Genomic DNA, 19,751 nt, shown 5'->3' on the forward strand with positions numbered 1-19,751 from the left:
AACTGCCACACCTGCCAAGGTGCTACGTAACAGCACCAATGATCCAGTCGACTCAATCACCCGGAAGCTTGAGAAGTTGAGTTTGCTGGTCCACGACCTGCGCCTCTACCTGGCTGCTGACAGCCAGCCCGACGACCGCCCCGCCAACACCTGGGAGGCTACCGCGAGGCCCTCTGTGGCTCGGGCCTACCTGGCAGAGGATGCTGACGAGTGATGAGGGTGAGGCAGAGGTACAAGCGGCTGCAAGAGGTGGCGATGCTAGCGGCACTGAGCCATTCGCCGCCGCCGCTAAGTGCATTGCTGGTGAGGGCACCAGCTTCGTTTGGTGGGGGGAACCACAGCTGTGACAGCAGAACAGCTCCCCTGCCACCCCAATTCCCAATTCCCAACCCACAAATTTTACTTTTTCGAACGATCGAATCAATCAAAGCGCGCCCGCGGATATTCAAACAGCCTGCAGATATTTTCATATCAGCAGACTGACTTTTCACCCACCTGTCACAGATTTTCCCTCGCCCGTTCGGTTTTTTGCCGACAGCTGGCTAGCAGCCAGACTATATAAGGAGCCTCGATGCCCTGACAAGATCATCTTTTCTCTCCCTTTGTGCTGGAGTGCCCCTGTGTAATAACAGGCGCCCGCCGCCCCAGCCCCGCCCGAAGGAGAAGGATCCTGCCGCTGCGACCAGCGCTCGGCAGTCACCCCAGCGCTCTCACGAGGCTCCCCGCTCTCACACAAAGACAAAACAGGCCGGCCGGAACCTTCTGGACCCGCGCCGCCTTTTTGCACCACAGAGGGGCGGATGGCTGCAAGGGAAGGAGAGGAAGGCAGGGAGGTTCCGGCTGCGGCTTGCACGGTTGGAGTTGTAGAGCATCGATGCGCCATTCGATGCATCATAGATCTCCAACTGAGTTCCCTGCAGTACCCCGAATCAGCCCAGTTGTAGTTGGGCAAATGGGGCCGATTTGGCTGCTTCGCGATATCGAGACGGGGTTGAAAGTTTCCTGTATCGAATGCAGCAGTCAAACTGCCATTTAACACGCGATTAGAGTGTCTTCCACCGAGATGGTAGCCGCCACGTGGGCTCCAGCCTGGCAGAATGCATGGCTACAAAACGCCCCACCGCCTTCCTAACATCACCAACCCCCATTTCATTCAGTCCCGTCCCGCCTCAAGGCGGAGAAGTAGGCCACACCCCTCTGCACTCGTGCTCTGGGGGTCTACCACCAGCAGGCACCATGGGCGCCTCCACCGACACGCCCCTGTGCAAGGACCCCTCCAAGTGGAACGCCTTTGACCTGTGGTCCTTCGGATGGATGAACAAGTGAGGGCCTAGAGGGGGTGGCGGGGCAGATGGAACTGCAATGGTGCCCGTAGGTGGTGGGCTCCTCAAGAGTAGGTTTCCCCTGCACTTGCATTTGGCCTCGGGAGGCTACCTGGGTCGCGTTGAACGACCAGCAAATGGCCGCGATGCTGCAGGATCGTCCCCGCTGCCCGCCGCGGCGAGGTTGAGGTGGCCGACCTGCCGCTGCCCGAGGCTCAGCAGGCTGAGCCCTGCTACGAGGAGCTCAACACCAACTGGGAGGCGGCTGTGCAGGAGGCCAAGAAGGCTGGCAAGGAGCCCAAGCTGATGAAGGTGGGTGGTGCAGCGGGGTGGCGGCGCCGGGCGGCAGCTCCCAGCGCTCGAAAACGCTACAACCTGTGCTGCTGCCTGCGGCAGCTCCTGCGAAGGAAAACGCACCAGCATCCTGCATGGCTGCATGAGTCGGGCGTGTGCTGCTCGGCTTTTGTATTGGCAGTCGGCAACGTGCCATGCGCCCAACCCCTACAACATGCACCCTCCTCAGCAGCCGCCGCGCCGCCCGGCCCTCACTTGCCGCAGGTGCTGTGGAAGACCTATGGCAAGGACATTGTGCTGGCTGGCATCTTCAAGCTGATGTGGTCCGTGTTTGTGATCCTTGGAGGTGAGTCACTGCCACCGTGTTGGCTGGCCTGGGCGGGACCGGATTGCACCTTGGTTGCATTCACCTAACGGCATTTCTTGCTGCCGCTGAGCGCTGCCACGCAACCCGAGCCAAGCTGCCTCTGCCTGGCCCTGACCCTGCTCCCCTGCCTTCCCTGCGCCCGCCCGTGCTGCAGCCTACTACTTCACCCGCTCCATCCTGATGTGCATCCGCACCCTGGAGGGCAAGGACGACTCCATCTACGACACCGAGTGGAAGGGCTGGGTGCTGACCGGCTTCTTCTTCCTGGACGCTTGGCTGCTGGGCATGATGCTGCAGCGCATGGCCTTCAACTGCCTCAAGGTCGGCATCAAGGCGCGTGCCGCCCTGACCACCATGATCGCCCGCAAGTGCTACAACATGGCCCACCTGACCAAGGACACAGCCGCCGAGGCTGTGGGCTTTGTTGCCAGCGACATCAACAAGGTTTTTGAGGGCATCCAGGAGGTGCACTACCTCTGGTGAGCGCGGGAAGCAGGGCAGCGGGGGGCTGCCTGCCACAAGTGCGTAGATGCATGCATGGCCTGGTCAGCCCGCCAGCTGACAGCATCCTCCTGCACTCACGAGTGCCGCCCCTGCCCACCTCCTCAACCCCGCAGGGGCGCCCCCGTGGAGGCGGGTGCCATCCTGGCTCTGCTGGGCACCCTGGTGGGCGTGTACTGCATCGGCGGCGTCATCATCGTGTGCATGGTGGTGCCGCTCCAGTACTACTTTGGCTACAAGATCATCAAGAACAAGATCAAGAACGCGCCCAACGTCACCGAGCGCTGGTCCATCATCCAGGTGAAGCCGGCTGGCTGCCACTGCTGCCCTGATCTGCTCCTGTGCTCCTTGCTCCTTCTGTGCTCCAGCTCTGCGCCTGACACATGCCGCCTGCCCTTCCCTTTCCCCGCCTGCAGGAGATCCTCCCCGCCATGAAGCTGGTCAAGTACTACGCCTGGGAGCGCTTCTTCGAGAAGCATGTGAGCCTGCCGGCAGCAGACCTGTTGAGCTGGCTGGACTGGGCTGCTTGTCATGCTGTGCTGCACGCCATGCTGCTGAGAGACCAGCTTGCCTGCCTGCCTGCCCACTCACTATTCCCTGCCCCTCACCTCCCTCCCTCGCCCCCTGTGCCTGCAGGTGGCTGACATGCGCACCCGCGAGCGCCACTACATGTTCTGGAACGCTGTGGTGAAGACCGTCAACGTGACCATGGTGTTTGGCGTGCCCCCCATGGTCACCTTTGCCGTGCTGGTCCCCTACGAGCTGTGGCACGTCGACTCCTCCACCAGCGAGCCCTACATCAAGCCCCAGACCGCCTTCACCATGCTCTCCCTGTTCAACGTGCTGCGCTTCCCCCTGGTGGTGCTGCCCAAGGCCATGCGCTGTGTGTCGGAGGCCCTGCGCTCTGTGGGCAACCTGGAGAAGTTCCTGGCTGAGCCGGTGGCACCGCGCCAGGACCTGGAGGGCAAGCCCGGCGCCCAGCTGAGCAAGGTGGGCTGGGTGGGGGATGCCTCGAGTGCATGAAGCAGCGGCAGCAGCCGACACACCATCTGCCGTCGTCCATGTCCCACACATGCATGCGCTGGACATGCTTCCCTCCCCTCTTACTCCCATCGCGCCCCTCCCGCTCCCCGCTGCAGGCTGTGCTGAGGCACGAGATGGACACCAGCGGCTTCACCCTGCGTGTGCCCGAGTTCAGCGTCAAGGCCGGAGAGCTGGTGGCGGTGGTTGGCCGCGTCGGTGCCGGCAAGAGCTCCATCCTGCAGGCCATGCTCGGCAACATGCAGACGGCGAGTGGTCTCGCCAAGTGCCAGCACAGCGCCTCATCCTGTCTCCCTTTTCTGGTCTTCCTTTCCTGGCCCACTTAATCCCTCACTCTGCTGCACTGCTCCTTTGCTGGTCCATGGTGCAGGTGGAGGGCACCGCCCACTCTGGCGGCAGGATTGCCTACGTTCCCCAGACGGCCTGGTGCCAGAACCTGTCCCTGCGCGACAACATCACGTTTGGCCAGCCCTGGGATGAGGCCAAGTACAAGCAGGTGGGCTGGCAGCTTCGGGGCTGGCTTGGTTCACAAAAATGGAGGGGAATAGGCACGTCTCCCCGGTTGCTGCTGCCTGGCAGCGCACGAGTTACCAGAGCCATGTGCTGTGCTGTGCTGTGCCGGCCCTCTGACCACTGCTGCTGCTGCCGTGCCGCGCGCCTGCAGGTCATCCACGCCTGCGCCCTGGAGCTTGACCTGGCGATCCTGGCTGCCGGCGACCAGAGCAAGGCCTGCGCGGCATCAACCTGTCTGGCGGCCAGCGCCAGCGCCTCAACCTGGCCCGCTGCGCCTACTTTGACGGCGACCTGGTGCTGCTGGACAACGCCCTGTCTGCTGTGGACCACCACACCGCCCACCACATCTTTGAGCACTGCGTGCGCGGCATGTTCCGCGACAAGGCCACCGTGCTGGTGACGCACCAGGTGGGGCGCAGCGGCGTGCTGGGTGGCCTGGCTGGAGAGTGTGTACCGGCATGCCGCCTGCCTGCCCTTGCGACAGCCTGCCAGCCTCTTGACCTGTTTCCCTTGGCCGGCTGTTGCAGGTTGAGTTCCTGCCCCAGTGCGACAAGGTTGCCATCATGGACGACGGCACCTGCGTCTACTTTGGCCCCTGGAACGCCGCCGCCCAGCAGCTGCTTTCCAAGTACCTCCCCGCCAGCCACCTTCTGGCTGCCGGCGGCAACGCCGAGCAGCCGCGCGACACCAAGAAGAAGGTTGTCAAGAAGGAGGAAACCAAGAAGGTGCGGGTGGAGCCGGCCCTGCACTTTGCGGTTGCCCCTGTGGAGGCCTCTAAGCTCGGGCAAGACCAGGCAATTGACAGCCGCCCGCCGTTCCCCTCGCTGCTGCTGCAGACCGAGGACGCTGGCAAGGCCAAGAGGGTGCACAGCGCCAGCCTCACCCTCAAGTCTGCCCTGTGGGAGTACTGCTGGGACGCCCGCTGGATCATCTTCTGCCTCTCCCTCTTCTTCTTCCTCACCGCCCAGGCCTCGCGCCAGGTGGGTGGGTGTGCCTGCAACCGCAGTCAGCGTGGTGCCGCCTCCAGCTCGCTCAGCAGCACCGCTTGCTGGCCAGCCCAGGCACCACAGGGCTGGTTCCACCTTTGCCGCTCGCCCTAAACCCTCTCCCTTGCAGCTTGCAGACTACTTCATCCGCTGGTGGACCCGCGACCACTACAACAAGTATGGTGTGCTGTGCATCGACGAGGGCGACAACCCGTGCGGCCCCCTGTTCTACGTCCAGTACTACGGCATCCTGGGCCTCCTCTGCTTCATCGTGCTCATGGCCTTCCGCGGCGCCTTCCTCTACACCTGGTCTCTGGGCGCCAGCTACCGGCAGCACGAGAAGTCCATCCACCGCGTCCTCTACGCACCGCTCGGCTTCTTCCTCACCGTGCGTCTCAGCTGGTTGGGTGGTGCTGGGGCGATTGTCGGCATGTGCAGATTGGCGTGGCTGCTTTGCAGCAGCACTTCCCTCTCGCCTGTTCTGGCTGCCTCTTCTCACCCACCTGTTCCCACCCCCCTCCACCCTCCCTGCAGACCCCCGTGGGCGACCTGCTGGTCAGCTTCACCAAGGACCAGGATGTGATGGATGATGCCCTGCCTGACGCCCTCTACTACGCCGGCATCTACGGCCTCATCCTACTGGCCACCACCATCACCGTCTCAGTCACCATCCCCCTGTTCTCCGCGCTGGCAGGCGGCCTGTTTGTGGTGTCGGGCATCATGCTGGCGATCTACCTCCCCGCTGCCACACACCTCAAGAAGCTGCGCATGGGCACCTCAGGTGCGGGGCGGTGGTGCAAGGGGGGTGGCGGCTCACCACTGCTGCCCGCCATACTATTCCCTTGCCATCACCTCAAATCACCTGCCTCCCAACCTTGCTCCCTGCTGCAGGCGACGTGGTGACCCTGATTGCTGAGGCTCTGGACGGTCTGGGCGTGATCCAGGCCTACGGCAAGCAGGCCTACTTCACCACGATCACCAGCCAGGTGAGGCAGGCAACCTGCACTGGAGCGGCTGTGCTAGCCGTGCTTGGGTGGAGTGAGACAGCCTCTGGCCATGCTCCCTCTGGCGCGCGCCTGAACTTTCCTCCTCGCCTGCGCCGTGCCATGTCGCCCCGCTCTGCAGTATGTGAACGACGCCCACCGCGCCCTGTTTGGCGCCGAGAGCCTCAACCTGTGGCTGGCCTTCATCTGCGACTTCTTCGGCGCCTGCATGGTGCTGTCGGTGGCCTGCTTCGGCATCGGCCAGTGGTCCACCCTGGGCTCCTCCTCCGTTGGCCTCGCTTTCTCCCAGTCCATCCAGGTGTGTGTGTGGGGTGGGTGGGTGGGTGGGGGTGGGGGGGCTGCTCAGGAGTTGGGGCAAGCGAGCTCTTGTGTCTTATGCCTGCCCTTGTTCCCACCCTGGTGCCGACCCCCTCCCCCTGCTGCTTGCCCTTCCCGCTTCCCCCTGCAGATGCTTGTGTTCTACACCTGGTCCATCCGCCTGGTGGCCGAGTGCATCGGCCTGTTTGGATCCGCCGAGAAGATTGCCTGGCTGGCCAACCACACACCCCAGGAGGCCGGCAGCCTGGATCCACCCAGCCTGCCCGGCAGCGGCGAGACCAAGGCTGCCCCCAAGAAGCGGGGCACCGCTGGAAAGTTCCTGCCTCCTCTCAAGGTGTGCCTTGCACTGTGCAGATGCGCTGCTGTGGAGGAGGTTGGATCAGCAGGCGCATGCTGCAGCCCATGGCGCACCTCACCATCTGCTTCTGTCGGTGCTCTGCTGTGCAGGACGAGGACCTTGCTATTGTGCCCACCGGCGGCCCCAAGCTGCCCTCTGGCTGGCCCCGCACCGGCGTGCTTGAGTTCAACCAGGTTGTGATGAAGTACGCCCCACACCTGCCCCCCGCCCTGCGCGGCGTCTCCTTCAAGGTCAAGAGCGGCGACAAGGTTGGCGTGGTGGGGCGCACCGGCTCCGGCAAGTCCACCCTGCTGCTGGCTCTCTACCGCATGTTCAACCTGGAGAGCGGCGCCATCACCCTGGACGGCATCGACATCTCCACCCTCACCCTGGAGCAGCTGCGCCGCGGCCTGTCGGTCATCCCCCAGGAGCCCACCGTGTTCAGCGGCACCGTGCGCACCAACCTGGACCCCTTTGGAGAGTTCGGCGCAGACGCCATCCTGTGGGAGGCGCTGCGCGACTGTGGCCTGGAGGAGCAGGTGTGTGGGGTGGTCCTATGGGCTGGCTGGCTGCCTGCCTGCCTGCTGGCTGCCTGATAGGCTGCAAGGCCCGCCACCAAACCTGGGAGTGCGGGGCATTTCCCTGCTTTCCTCGCCTTGCACCTCACACCCTGCCACTCCCTCCTCATGCGCACAGGTCAAGGCGTGCGGTGGCCTGGATGCCAAGCTGGACGGTACCGGCGGCAACGCCTGGTCCATTGGCCAGCAGCAGCTGATGTGCCTGGCTCGCGCCGCGCTGAAGAAGGTGCCGGTGCTTTGCCTGGATGAGGCCACCGCCGCCATGGACCCCCACACCGAGGCGCATGTGCTGGAGATCATTGAGCGCATCTTCTCAGACCGCACCACGCTCACCATCGCGCACAGGTGGGCAGCTGGGGCTGCGCGCGGGTGTCTGCTGGGTGGTGGCTGGGACGAGGTGGCTGAGCCGCTCTCTTGCCCCTGCTGGCTGCTGGCTGTGTATCCCTGGACCTCTTCTGATCACCCTCCCACCTGCCCTCCCTCCCCTCCCGCCTGCAGGCTGGACAACGTGATCCGCTCCGACCTGGTGGTTGTGATGGATGCGGGCCAGGTGTGCGAGATGGGCACCCCCGACGAGCTGCTGGCCAACCCTCAGTCCGCCTTCAGCCAGCTGGTGGACAAGACGGAGGCTGCCAGCGCCGCCGCGCTGCGCAAGATGGCTGCCGACTTCCTGGATGAGCGGGCGCGTGGCCAGAAGCTTGGCTTCAAGCCGCGCCCCTCGCTGGAGGAGGTGCGCCTGTCGCTGGAGGGCGGCGCCGCGCAGGGAGGCCTCGCCTCCTACGTCTCCGCCCTCGCCCAGCCCTGAGCGCCGAGCGGCCAGTGGCGTGTAGGGCATTTGCTTTGACTCGAACGATTCTGATTCAGTACACAACACGCACCCATTTGTTTATGAGCCCTGGGCTCGACCCCACTCACCGGCAGCCATGCTCTTGTTCCGTGTGTCAATTGACGGGCCCCAGAACAACAGATGTCTTGCTTCTTCTCTTTTCCTGATGAAATTTGAGAAATTCCAACCGAACCTGCATTTTCTTTTATTGCCACACATTTTCTGCCATCCGATTCGAGCGCCTCTGCAGAGCCGCATGCTCATTTTGTGCCCGTAAGCCTGTCGCTGACTGGGCGCCATCTTTGTCCAGTTGTACTCCCCTTGCTGTTCTCTACTCCTTCTGCCAAGAGCTACCAGCTCCCGCACGCCAGTGTAACCTCTCACTCTCTCACGCTCTACACGCCATGCGAGCCGTAGCAGGAGGTGCAGCACGCACCCAGGGGAGCCAGCTGCTTCCCAACTCATTGCAAACGACTTAAAGCAGCACAAGCAGCCACAGCCACGCCAAAGGACCAGCACGTAAGGCAGCAGCCACCCCATGGAAGACAAGAGGCACGGCAAGTCAAATTCTAGTAGTGTGGAGGAGCGCCGTATGGCTGCGGGCCCGCCGCCACTGGCAGCAGGTCGTCGTGTGCAGGAGGCAGGGGTGCAGCGCCTGAGCCGGCTCGCTTGTCTTTGGGTGGCAACCTGAGGTTGGGAAAGCAGGCAGGCAGAGGCAGCAGGTGGGAAGAACGGCTTCCAGACGGCCAGCCAGGGCATGAGCAGGTGGAAGATGGCAGGCCGCACACGCAGAGCAGCCACTCACCGTGCCCTCTCCTGCTCCCGACTCCTGCTGCGGCGTCGGTAGTCGCGGCCCCTGTCCCGGCTGCGCTCCCGCCGGCGCTCCCGGTCTCTGCTGCGGCTGCGGCTGCGCCGTCGCTCCTTGCGGTCCCGGTCGTCATACCGCCGCCTGTCGCGATCATCGTACCGCCTGCGGTCGCGATCATCGTACCGCTTGGTGTCCCGCTCGCGGTCCCGGTCATCTCGGTAGCTGCACACCAAAGTGGCACAACAGAGCGGGAGTCTGGAGGAACGCAGGACCTCCATGCCACAGCCAACAGCGACACAATCGCAATGCAAACGACACCATTGCAGCGCAACGCCATGAGGCTAGGCCCGCTGCCATAGCAGGCGCAGTGCTGGGCGCAGCGCCGGGCTGCAGCACACACAAACCGCACGTGCCTGCTGCTGCGGTACTCCCTGCCGCCGCTGCTGGCGCCGCCGCCGGCGACGCTGCTCCGGCGCCGCCGCTGGGCCTCCACCAGCTGGGCGTGCACCTCATGCAGCTTCTTCCAAGAGCTGCGGGTAGGTCGGGCAGGGCATAGCAGTGGAGGGCAGGTGCGGAGGACAGCACAGGTTGGTGGCAGGAGCGGAAGTGTAGGCACACGCAGCTCAACGAGCGGGCTTCACGTGCGGTCGCTCCCTCACTTGTAATTCCTGCCAGAGTAGTGGTCCTGCAGCCGGCTCTCCTCGTCGTTGATGATCAGCCCCGACACCTGGCACACCTGCAGGACGCAGCAGGGGGCACAGCACAGGGCAGCAGTGAAGAGGGACGGCAGCAATGGCGCCATGCCTCAGCAGTAAAGTATGCGAGGTCATGCTGCGCTGTGGCACGCAATCAGCCCGCCACCCCGTTGCCTGCCTGCTCCGCAGGTCAGCTTGCAGCAGCTGCGCCAGCCCTCGAGCTTAGCGCCATGCCGTGCGGCCACGCAGCCCAGCCCACGCACCTTCTGGTGCAGGTTCCTGCCCGTCTTGGCGTTGGCCCGCGCCTGCGCCTGCTGCTCCAGCATGCCGCGCTGCACCTTCAGGCGCTCCGCATCCGCGGCCGCAGCCTGTGCCCCATCCACATCTCCCTCCTCTCCCAGAGTCTGCAGCGCAGCACAGGCAGGTACGATCTCAGGGGGCTTCGCACGCCGCTCCAAGCCAGCCAGCCACGTGCGCCGCATGCTTGCCCCTGCCGCTGCTTACACAAGTGTCGCAGAGCCAGCCCAGCCCCAGACGCCGTCGCAGCTCTGCCCAAAGGCAAACAGCTGCAGGCAGTACGCCCTGCTGCTGCCCATCCCAGCCCCCGGGCCCTCCCAGCTCACCGCTGCCCGCCCCAGGAGGTCGTTGATCTGCGTGGTCAGGTTGTCCAGGCGCTGCTGGTCCTCGGCCATCACCAGCGGCGTGTCCAGCCCCTTGAGCCGCTCGGTGTTGGAGTCGATGCGCTTGCGCAGGTCGGACAGCAGGCGGTCAAACCAGGACAGCAGCTCCGCCTCGTACCTGCGCTAGGAGGCGGCTGGGGCAAGGTGGGGTGAGTAGGGGTTGGGGTGGGGGGTGGCGCAAGGGAGTGATATGGGGTTGAAGCGCCCCCTGACAATGAGCCGCCCCGGCAGGCGCACGCGAGCCACCCACCCGTATCGCTCCTTGCTGCGGTCGTCCAGCGCCACCCACTGCTGCTTGCAGCCCTCATTGTGCACCAGGGGACAGTCCCCGCAGTCATTCTTGGTCCGCCTAAACTCCTGCACAGCGGGCGGGCCGAGCGCACACGCAGGCAGCCGGCCGTGTTGTCCAACAGGACTGGCCATGCTGAGGATACAGGCAGCCGGCAGCCTGCCAGCCCACCGCGCGGGAGTGCACAGCAGCAGGTGGCAGCGCACGGCAGCCTGAGCCAGCGGCGGCGCCCGGGAGCTGCACCTCGTGGGGGCAGAAGCCGCACAGGAAGTACTTGCAGATGTCCTTGTCACTAAACTTGCGCTCCACCCTGCAGAGCACGGGACGGGATGGATGCAATCGGGCTGGGGCTGGGAGTCCTTTCACTGTGAGTCCTATCAGGGCATGAGGTGTGTGTTGCGGCGGCGGCCGCACGTATGGGCGGGCTGACCCACTCACTTGTACTTGTCCAGCTCAGACAGAGGCACGTCGCGGTGCTGGCCCATCAGGGCTGCACGCAGGGATGCGGGGAAACGTTAGTTGAGTGCAGCCTAGGCAACGCCTGCTGCTCCCTCCAGCCCTTGGCCGAGACCTCTTACCGTCGAGCTGGGCGCGGATGTCGTCCATGCTGCTCCCTCACGCCGTCCTGTACGAGAGTAACCAGTCTTGGAAGCCTCCCCCTGCAAAAGGCAGGCCACCAGGGTGCAGCGGGGTGAAGTGCGTTCGCACAGCGGCAGCGGCAGCGGCGGCAAGGCAAGGCAGACTAGGGTGTCAAGGGCGGCGGCGGCTCAGCGGCGCTCGCCACCGCCTCCCTCGCACGCCACACTGGATCCACACCTGTTGGGTGGCCAAGTGGCGCCCGATCAGGGCGGCAAAATTGCCCAACCCAGCAGGGAGGCTCCAGCAGGCCGGCTGCCGCTGCCACAGGCCTGCAAACAACACAACACGTGTGGATGGGCGTCTCCTGCAGCGTTTTCCCGCCGCCCAGGATGAGCTGGCAGTCTCAGATCATTTTTCGAGCAGAGAGAGCGGAGCCAGCAACATTGTATCCTCCCTAGACCGTGAATGTCATTTGCGGCACGCCGGCTTCACGATCGAGAAGGCTGCAAGCGAGTTGGCGGTGCCTGCAGCACCGTAGCGTGGGGGAGGGGGCGCGGCGTGCAGGGGAGGCAAAATGGAGAAGCGCACGCTGCGCAGCCGGAAGGTCTCGGAGCGGATGGCGGTGGTGGACGAGGCCGACCGGCGGCGGGTGCGCGTGGGCCTGTTGCCGCAGCCGCCTCCTCAACTTCAGCTTGGATCCGGCCCTTTTCCGGCATTTGGAAGCAGCAGATTAAATATGGGCTGATTTGGCGCCAACCACAGCCCCTTGGTGTACCAGCAGCTCATCCCGCCACTTCGCTGCTCTTGCCCTCCACCAACGTCTGCTCGCTGGGGTCTTGTACGCATGCCCTGCCTGCCGCAGGTCATCCAGGCACGGCTGGCGGCGCTGGAGGAGGACAATCACAAGGAGGACGATTTTGCGGCGGGGTCAGATGACGACGAATTTGAGCTGCCAAAGGGCTCCGATGATGGTAGGCCCTGCAGGCGCTGCTTGGCCATTGCTCTAACATGCTACACTGTGCGGGTGGGTCCCTGGGAAGCATGTGCTGGATGCAGCTGCTGCCCGCATGCCGACCTGCGCGTGCCTGAGCCGCATGTGGGCTGCTACAGATGGCGACGAGGGCCCCGCCAGTGGTCGCAAGAAGAAGAAGGTCAAGGTCGGCGGCGGCATGCGAAAGACACGCGGCATGATTGCCGACAAGTCAAAGGGGCCCAAGGCCTTCAGGTGCGTGCCGGGAGATGGTCGCACTGCCGCCAGCCTGGCTAAGACGTACAGCAGGGTACAAGGCATTCGATGTGCATTGACAAGTGCTGGAAAACCAGCCCTAAGTATTCCCTTGCCTCGCGGCTGGTAGCACACCTCCTGTGTGCCGACTATCCTCCGCTGGCGCGCGGTGCCTTCCCGACCTCGCACTGCACCTGTGCAGGGACTATCTGGAGGAGGCTGAGCTGGAGCGGCTGCCAGAGGGCACGCCCAGCTACCTGACTGCGGCGGTGGGGCCGGCGCGCACCGCCGCTCCCCGCAAGTTCTGCTCCGTCTGTGGCGATGTGTCCACCTACACCTGCACCCGCTGCGGCTCGCGCTTCTGCAGCCGCCGCTGCCACGCGGTGCACACCGAGACGCGGTGCCTCAAGTTCACCGCCTGAGGCCGTCGGCGCGTGCTGTGACGCAGCAGGCTGGGCGCCCGTCTTGTCCCTGTGGAGAGGCAAACCTGCTTACATTTGATCTGCCCCTTTATGTACAATCAGCACTGTTCTTTCTTGGCTCTACTCTGCTCCCGCTCACATCTCCTAGCTGGCCCCAATGCCCCAGCTTGCATTCTGCTGCTGTACCATGCTCGTACCACTTTCTTTTGCTGTCTCCTCAAGTCAACAAGATCAGGCATTACAGTTACTTTACACCAGAGTGCAGGAGGCCGCTTCAAGGCAGCAGCGGGGAGGGAGCAGCAGGGAGTTGGAGGGCCAAAAACAAGAACAGTGTGTGTTGCAGCAGAAGTAAAGGGGGACATGGCGGCAGGCTGGCAACCTGTGCTGCTGCATCTACACGTGCATCCCAGAAGTGTTAAAAAAAGCAGTTGGCTGACCAGGCTGGCCGCGGTCAGTTGCTCTTGTAAAACTGCTGCAGGAAGGGCGACATCGTGGTGGGCTTTGTCACGCGGTCCTTGGCGGGGTTGTGGATGTACTGGGTGATAATATGGTGCCGCTGCTTGTGTTGCATGAGGATCATCTGCACACGAAAAAAGGGCAGGGGCAGCAGCTCAGCGCCGAGTTTTTATTGTAGCCAGTGAGAGTGCAGCAGGCAAGTTTCGAGGAGATGTCAGCAGCGTTACAGCTAGGCAGTGCTGCGGATGTGCAGTGCCACAGGAGTGCCAGGAATGCAGATGTAGTGTCGCTCCCTGATTGATGCCTCCTGCCCTGCCTGTTGCCATGTGGGCGCTGGCCGCAGCAACACAGTCGCGGCCGGCCGACCCGCCCCCAGTCTGCACGCACCTCCAGCTCCTCCCGCCCCTTGTACACCAGCAGGTCGATCACTTCAGGTGACTGCACATCCTTGTACTGGCGGAACAGGCTGGCCACATTGGTGCGCAGCTGCTGCACCGAGGTCAGCTCCTCCAGCCGGTAGTTCTTGGCCACCCAGGGCAGGCAACGGCAGACCTGCGGCAGCGAGCAAAGGGCGCTCGAGCCCTGGCCGCAGGAGCGGCGGGCAGCACCGGCGGTGGTGTCCACGGTGCGATCAGTCTGCCCTCCAGCACTTCCCCCGCGTCAAGACTCACCTCCTTGAAGAACTCCTTGGCCGCCTGGTGCTTCACCTCGGCCTGCTGGGTTGCCCGCACCGCGGAACCCAGCACAGCCCTCGCTCCCGCAACCTGGGGCGCCACCATCGATCCTGCCGATCAAGCTGCCCCCAGCCGCAAGCCCAGCGCAAGAGGGGTGGCACAAGTGTCACTCTCCTCCTGAGGTGGGAGGGCAGCAGGGGCGGGCGGGCGGGCCGGCGCTGCCTCACAGTGGGTCCGATCGTCTGTTTGCGGGGCAGGAGAGGCTGCAGGCCCTCCATGCACGAGCCAGAGACCCGGGCGGGCGGGGTTCTTCATGCAGCTCTGCGCTTCCCAACTCTTTATTTCTGTGTGCCCATCCCAACGGCGTCCACCCCTGGCACAGGTGAGCAGCTGCTCTGGGGCGGCGGGTACCTGGTGCTTCTCTGCCACCCATTGATGGCAACGAATCTTTGAGAACTGAAACCCCAGGTGGACACTATAGCAAACCCTGAGGGTAGCAGGCTGCACCACCCCGCCCCGCCCTGCCGCCTGCCCCGAGCCTGCTCTGCATGCCTCCCCACCGGCATTGCCCGCCCGCTGCACCCCTGCACACATGAGTGGCCCGCCTATGCATCAGCAACTCGGTCCATCCTCCGTGCGGCTCTCCCACTCTATGGAGCAAGACCGCCCCATTACAATCCGAGGAGAGGAACGCCCCGTTTTTTTGAACGGGCCGGACGCCCACTGAGGGCCCGTCAAGCAGCGGGGCAACAACCCCACATCCCACACACCCTGCACACATGCTCCAGGCCTGGCAGCAGCACCCCTGACTTCCATTGTTCGATGCTGCTGCCGATGTGCAGAGCAGGGCCACGGCGGGGCGCCACGCGCCATCGCTGCGTCGGCGCCGGCATTCATGTGGCCACCTGCCTCCAGTGCGCTTCGGGGGTGAGGCGCAGCCTGCTTTGGTCATTGTCCAGCAGCCTGGGGCTGGCTGAAGGAGTGAAGAAACCATGTTGATCACACACTTCTGAGCATCCGCCTGAAGAGATAACAACATCGCTGCGTTCTTTCTGACCTTCCTGCCCCACCATGCACACTGCATCTACCTCGCCGCAAAGTCTTGCATGCGGCGCCGCCACTGCACCGTGGTGCCTGCCTGCCTGCCTTAGCGCTTGTCTGCCTGCCTGCCTGCGTGCTTACCTGCCTGCGTGCATGCCCTGCCTTCCCTGCCTGCCTGCAGAGGTAAAGCACATGGTGAAGGCGGTCGAGGGCGGCCTGCTTGGTCAGGCCTGCACCGAGGTGATGATTTGGGAGAGATGGTGAGTTGAGGTGGAGTTGAGGCGGGGGAGACGCATTGCACGTGCCCGCTCTACTGCTTGCTTAACAGCACAGTGGGGGCTGGGGGCTGCAGACGGGCGCTCTGCCAAGACTGAGGGTTGCTTGGAATGCGTCGCCGGTGGTTTTTAGTCGTTGATGCCTGCTGATTGTGATCCTGCTGCTGGCTGGGCCTGCCTCTCTGCTGCTGCTGCAGGCGGGCGGCTCTAAGGTGATGAAGCGCATGTTGCTGCTGAAACCCACCCAAGTGATGATGTGAGAGCCTCAGCAGGGTTCGCTTTCTGGCAGCCAATCGCGCTTTCTGGACCGGCGCCAAGAGCCTTCTCAGAGAGGCAGCCACTCCCAGGCCGCACCTTCGCCACCCCCCGGCTGCGTCGTCATGCCCCACAACACTTTCCCCCGACTCTTTGCTCCCTGATTCTTGCTGTCACATGAACCACTATGATTGTAAACTGCTGGCAATGCAGATGAGCGAGCAACGACCTGAATGTTGGCGCTAAACGGCGGCAGGCCGCTGGCGGGCGCTGGCCTCAGCGCTAGCATTTCTGCAAGTTGTTGAAGTAGTTGAGCGCTGCACCTTCCTAGTTCTTACACGTGCGCACCGCTTCCTAGGCCAGCCGCCCCCCCCCCCCCAGTGGGCATGCAGCCCCTCACGCGGGCGGCGGCGGCGCCAGCGGCGGGGCGGTGGCAGGCTGTAGGCGTGGGGTCCCACTCGCGCGGTGCGGGATCAGATCGGGCCCAAATGAGCGTATGAAGGGGGGAGCGCGCGGGTGCGCCGGGGATGCGGCTGCCAGAGACCCCGTGGGGCGTAGAAGGCAGGAGGAGACCCTGGCTACTGGTCTATGCATATGTGTAGTTTGGGCCCGCAGCCGCGAGCCAGTTTGATGTCCGAGGGCGCCCAGCTACTGCTGGTGGCCGATGACCTCACACAGGCCAGTGGGGCGGGCGCATGCATGAGGCGGGATGTCGTCCTGAGCCCTGCCGGGGCTCGCCCCGCTGCCAAGGGCCGCGGCCGGGCCAGGCGGTGGGCGCGATGCGCCCCCCGTCCCCTTGCCGGCGCTGCCGCTCGCTGCCGCTACCCGCCGCCACCGCCTGCCGCTGGCGCGCTCACTGCTTGGGCGGTTGATGAATCACTCCGATCAAATCTTAGGACACCTATGCTAGCAGCACTAACGCCCTTGAGCTGCGATGGCAAAAAACGATCGCTGACGCCCCAAACGCATGCATGCATTCTGCACGCTGAACCTGCTCGCTGATGCGAAACTTAAACTTTCGTTCTACTGAGCGAGCCTCACGGCTGTGCGGAAGCAGTTTATTGGAGACCTGAACTGAGAGCAGTGGCGGCGCACCCACCCCCTCATCTGCATCTGCATTGCACCGCTGCCCGCAGAAACCTTCGCAGCCATTCATTGCTTGATTCGTCAACGCCTTTTTGCTCCACTCGCCTGCAGAGCCCCTGTTCCACATGGGACTGTGGTGTGGACCTTTCATGCCAGCTAGACAACTTCTCCAGGTGCGATGCGGTTTTCTTTTGTTTTGCATGTTTTGCCTCTGGAAGCAACCATCATCTGCACATGCATGGCGGCGGCCGCTGCGCCAGACGATGATAACCCATCCATACCAACAACCACCGCATCAACTCGTGTGGATACTCTTTACATGCACCACTATCTGATGGTTGCTATCGGCCGCCTGCCGCTCACCCAGTCCCTGCTTGCCCTTCTGCTGCTGCCGTGACGATACCTAGCCCTGCCAATTTGTTTCCTGCCACGCGCTGTTCTCGCTTGTGCCTGACAGCCCTGGGCTGTTGACCAGTCCTGCCCTCTTCTCTTTCCTTCTTCTGCCACTGCTGTGACAACACCCAGCCCTGCCAGGGTGCTTTCCTGCCACCCGCTGTTCTGGCTTCTGCCTGACAGTTGCAGGCTGTTGAGCAGTCTCTCCATCCCTGTTCCCCCTTCTGCTGCTGCCATGACGACACCTAGCCCTGCCAGGGTGCTTTCCTGCCACCCGCTGTTCTGGCTTCTGCCCGACAGTTGCGGGCTGTTGAGCAGTCCATGCATTACGATCTATGCTTGCCACTCATCATGCCACTTTCGCCCGATTGACCAACCTTGATTGCAGGACCTCGCTGAGCCCTCGAACCGGTGTGGGACTTCCCAGCTGAAGACCCCATGGTGCTGCCCAAGGTAAGGACGCAGCGCGAAGGGCCACCTCAGCAAACCCTCGCTTCTCGCGCCTCACCAATGCCAAACTGCTGGGCGAAAGTCCCCGGGCACCCAGGCAGAAAGTGCCAACCCGAAAGGGTAGGACCCCCGCTCGCCCCTGCCGTCCGCCTTGGCGGCGGCAGCGTCGGCGGCGGGGCAGCTCGCCATAACCACAGTTATGTGGCCGGCCGCGGCTGTTGCCTTCGGGCGGCAGCCGTGCGTCAACACAACGGGGCTTACTCTCGCGCTGACGTCCTTACCCCCACCCAACACCCAACATACAGGCTGGCCATGGGCCAACGTCTTGCCCCTGGATCTGGCAGTCGCTCTGGACGCCGACCGCCTTCTGTGCCTACCCTCATTTTTCTTGTGCGTACCTGTGCTGCACACATGCATGCGCCATGTGTCTTCACGCCTGCCCGCGTTCACTGCCTGCACACGAAAGCTTGCGCCGTTGAGCATGCATTCACGAGTGGCATGATGAGAGCTATTCACCACAGACCTGTTCCGAGGAGGCATGGTTTTGCCCCCGTTGGAGACACACTGAATTCATGCACCACTCTGACCACTCGCCGCCTGCACCGCTGCTCGGCTGCCACTACCCTGCATGGCAGTCCTGCCGCTGACGGGCCCTGCCTTATCTCCACCGCCGGTGCAGGGACTTTGCTGGAGGACCTCAGCTGAGCCATCCGGGCGACAGACACTATTTTGTTTTTGACAAGCAGAGATGCATCCACTATCCCAAGAATAGGCACGGTTGGTGCCGCAGCACCACCGCAGCACAAGGACCAGAAAGACCAGCATGCGCCAAGTCTCCATGCGATGCGCCCCAACTCGTGCCATCCTTATTTGACTGCCTCTCCTGTCTTGCCTGATGCCTTTGTACAAGCAGTCGTGCGCATTTAATCAGACACAGTCGGAGAGTGCAGTCACAATCGACGTTTGAACAGAGCATCACAAGTGGCACAGATTTCAGGTTGGCTGGACCGGGACCTGCACGCTCAAGTCGCATCATGGCAGCTCATGCCGCGTAGGGCGTCTGCAGCCTGTTGAGGATGATTTCCACTGGGTCTGCGCTGCTGCTGAGGTGGAAGGGGAGCACCACCGCCTGCGCCACATCCTCAGGCTGGATCATCAGCTCCGGTCGCATCTCGCTGTATCGAGTGCCACCCTGGACAGCCGCCATGTCGGTGGCCACGTGGGCGGGCTGGATGAGTGTGACCTTGACCCCATGCTCGCGCAGAGCCTGCAGCAAGAGCAGGCCAGATGCAGGAGGCGCCTGGGAGCACCTGGCAGCTCACAGGCAGCCCGGCAGCACCCAGCAGCGCGGCATCGCCGATCTATGCCTGGCGCTGGCGCACCTCGTAGCAGCTGTTGCTCCATCCGCGGATGGCCCATTTGGTGGCGCTGTAGCTGGCCTCATCGGCCACGCCCTTGCACCCAGCAACGGAGCCCACATTCACAATGTGCCCGCCACCTGCAGGCAGGCGGGCATTCATGAAGGGCCGTGAAGAGCAGGGGAACGTGTGCATCGACAGCGGCGGAACCTGGCGAGCAGGCCCCCAGTGCCTGCCCACCTTCCTTGACCATCGCCGGCGCCAACAGGCGGGTGAGGCGCAGCGGCGCAAGCACGTTCAGCCTGCGGCAACGCAGGCAAGAGAGAAGAGATGAGAAAGCTGGCCTGCATTCGTTTGCCACGCCACCAGGCCACTCACCTGAGTGCCGCTTCCCAGGCATCCGGATCGCCCTCCTCCGGCGCTTGGCCAGGGTTGGGGTAAGCGCCCGCGCAGTTCACCAGCACATGGATGCAGCCGTGCGCCTCCAGCAGCGCTGCACCCAGCCTGTCCACCTGCGCACCGCAAGGGAGGCAGACGGGCGGAGGTCAGACATCTCAATGGGGGAAGCGGGAGTCGGAAGGCCAGCACAGCCCTGCAAAGCACACCCACCTCCTGTGGATTGCCAAGGTCGCAGGGGAACACTGCAGCGCCCGTTGCGCCGCTGTCCTTGCACCGACGGGCAGTCTCCCGCAGGGAGTCCTCGCTGCGCGCCACCAGGCACACCAAGGCGCCCTCGCGGGCCAGCCGCTCTGCGATGGCGGCGCCTGCACACACAGGCAGGTTGATGCACACGACACTTTGCCAGACACCTCTGCTTGGGCAGCAGCAGAACACGACTGCCGGGCTCACCAACGCCCTTGGAGGCGCCTGTGACCAGAGCCTTCTTCCCAGCCAGCATGGCTGCCGTGCTTCCTAGGGTTGTGGGAAGGGTTGAAAGAGATGGAACGGTGAGGAGCCCAAGATGCCCCTGGCTGCGCA

The 19,751-nt window shown here is 63.8% G+C and overlaps 5 protein-coding genes across 5 annotated transcripts; 2 read left to right on the plus strand and 3 right to left on the minus strand.

Moving 5' to 3' along the window:
* Window positions 1-1,236: 1,236 nt before the first annotated feature.
* CHLNCDRAFT_138483 (hypothetical protein) lies at window positions 1,237-8,066 on the plus strand (the record flags this gene model as incomplete). Its single annotated transcript, XM_005844854.1, has 20 exons — window positions 1,237-1,301; window positions 1,478-1,634; window positions 1,881-1,962; window positions 2,138-2,462; window positions 2,601-2,784; window positions 2,901-2,963; window positions 3,121-3,474; window positions 3,624-3,719; window positions 3,896-4,021; window positions 4,249-4,446; window positions 4,566-4,763; window positions 4,875-5,018; window positions 5,155-5,412; window positions 5,559-5,805; window positions 5,916-6,010; window positions 6,150-6,326; window positions 6,477-6,680; window positions 6,794-7,222; window positions 7,380-7,606; window positions 7,760-8,066. 20 exons carry the CDS (start codon window positions 1,237-1,239, stop codon window positions 8,064-8,066), a joined length of 3,936 nt encoding a protein of 1,311 aa, XP_005844916.1.
* Window positions 8,067-8,888: 822 nt separating this feature from the next.
* Window positions 8,889-11,165, minus strand: CHLNCDRAFT_138484 (hypothetical protein; the record flags this gene model as incomplete). Its single annotated transcript, XM_005844951.1, has 9 exons — window positions 8,889-9,117; window positions 9,300-9,425; window positions 9,555-9,631; window positions 9,854-9,994; window positions 10,127-10,388; window positions 10,521-10,627; window positions 10,803-10,869; window positions 10,998-11,049; window positions 11,138-11,165. The coding sequence occupies 9 exons, from the start codon at window positions 11,163-11,165 to the stop codon at window positions 8,889-8,891; spliced, it is 1,089 nt and encodes a 362-aa protein (XP_005845013.1).
* A 547-nt stretch (window positions 11,166-11,712) lies between these two features.
* CHLNCDRAFT_138485 (hypothetical protein) lies at window positions 11,713-12,785 on the plus strand (the record flags this gene model as incomplete). The annotated part of the gene is made up of 4 exons (XM_005844855.1): window positions 11,713-11,787; window positions 12,001-12,109; window positions 12,249-12,363; window positions 12,566-12,785. 4 exons carry the CDS (start codon window positions 11,713-11,715, stop codon window positions 12,783-12,785), a joined length of 519 nt encoding a protein of 172 aa, XP_005844917.1.
* Window positions 12,786-13,236: 451 nt separating this feature from the next.
* Window positions 13,237-14,020, minus strand: CHLNCDRAFT_138486 (hypothetical protein; the record flags this gene model as incomplete). The annotated part of the gene is made up of 3 exons (XM_005844952.1): window positions 13,237-13,365; window positions 13,629-13,793; window positions 13,913-14,020. The coding sequence occupies 3 exons, from the start codon at window positions 14,018-14,020 to the stop codon at window positions 13,237-13,239; spliced, it is 402 nt and encodes a 133-aa protein (XP_005845014.1).
* A 4,437-nt stretch (window positions 14,021-18,457) lies between these two features.
* CHLNCDRAFT_138487 (hypothetical protein) lies at window positions 18,458-19,671 on the minus strand (the record flags this gene model as incomplete). Its single annotated transcript, XM_005844953.1, has 6 exons — window positions 18,458-18,682; window positions 18,798-18,913; window positions 19,014-19,075; window positions 19,152-19,285; window positions 19,383-19,537; window positions 19,623-19,671. 6 exons carry the CDS (start codon window positions 19,669-19,671, stop codon window positions 18,458-18,460), a joined length of 741 nt encoding a protein of 246 aa, XP_005845015.1.
* Window positions 19,672-19,751: the final 80 nt, after the last annotated feature.

This window comes from Chlorella variabilis (assembly GCF_000147415.1).
Source record: "Chlorella variabilis unplaced genomic scaffold CHLNCscaffold_20, whole genome shotgun sequence".
NCBI lineage: Eukaryota > Viridiplantae > Chlorophyta > Trebouxiophyceae > Chlorellales > Chlorellaceae > Chlorella > Chlorella variabilis.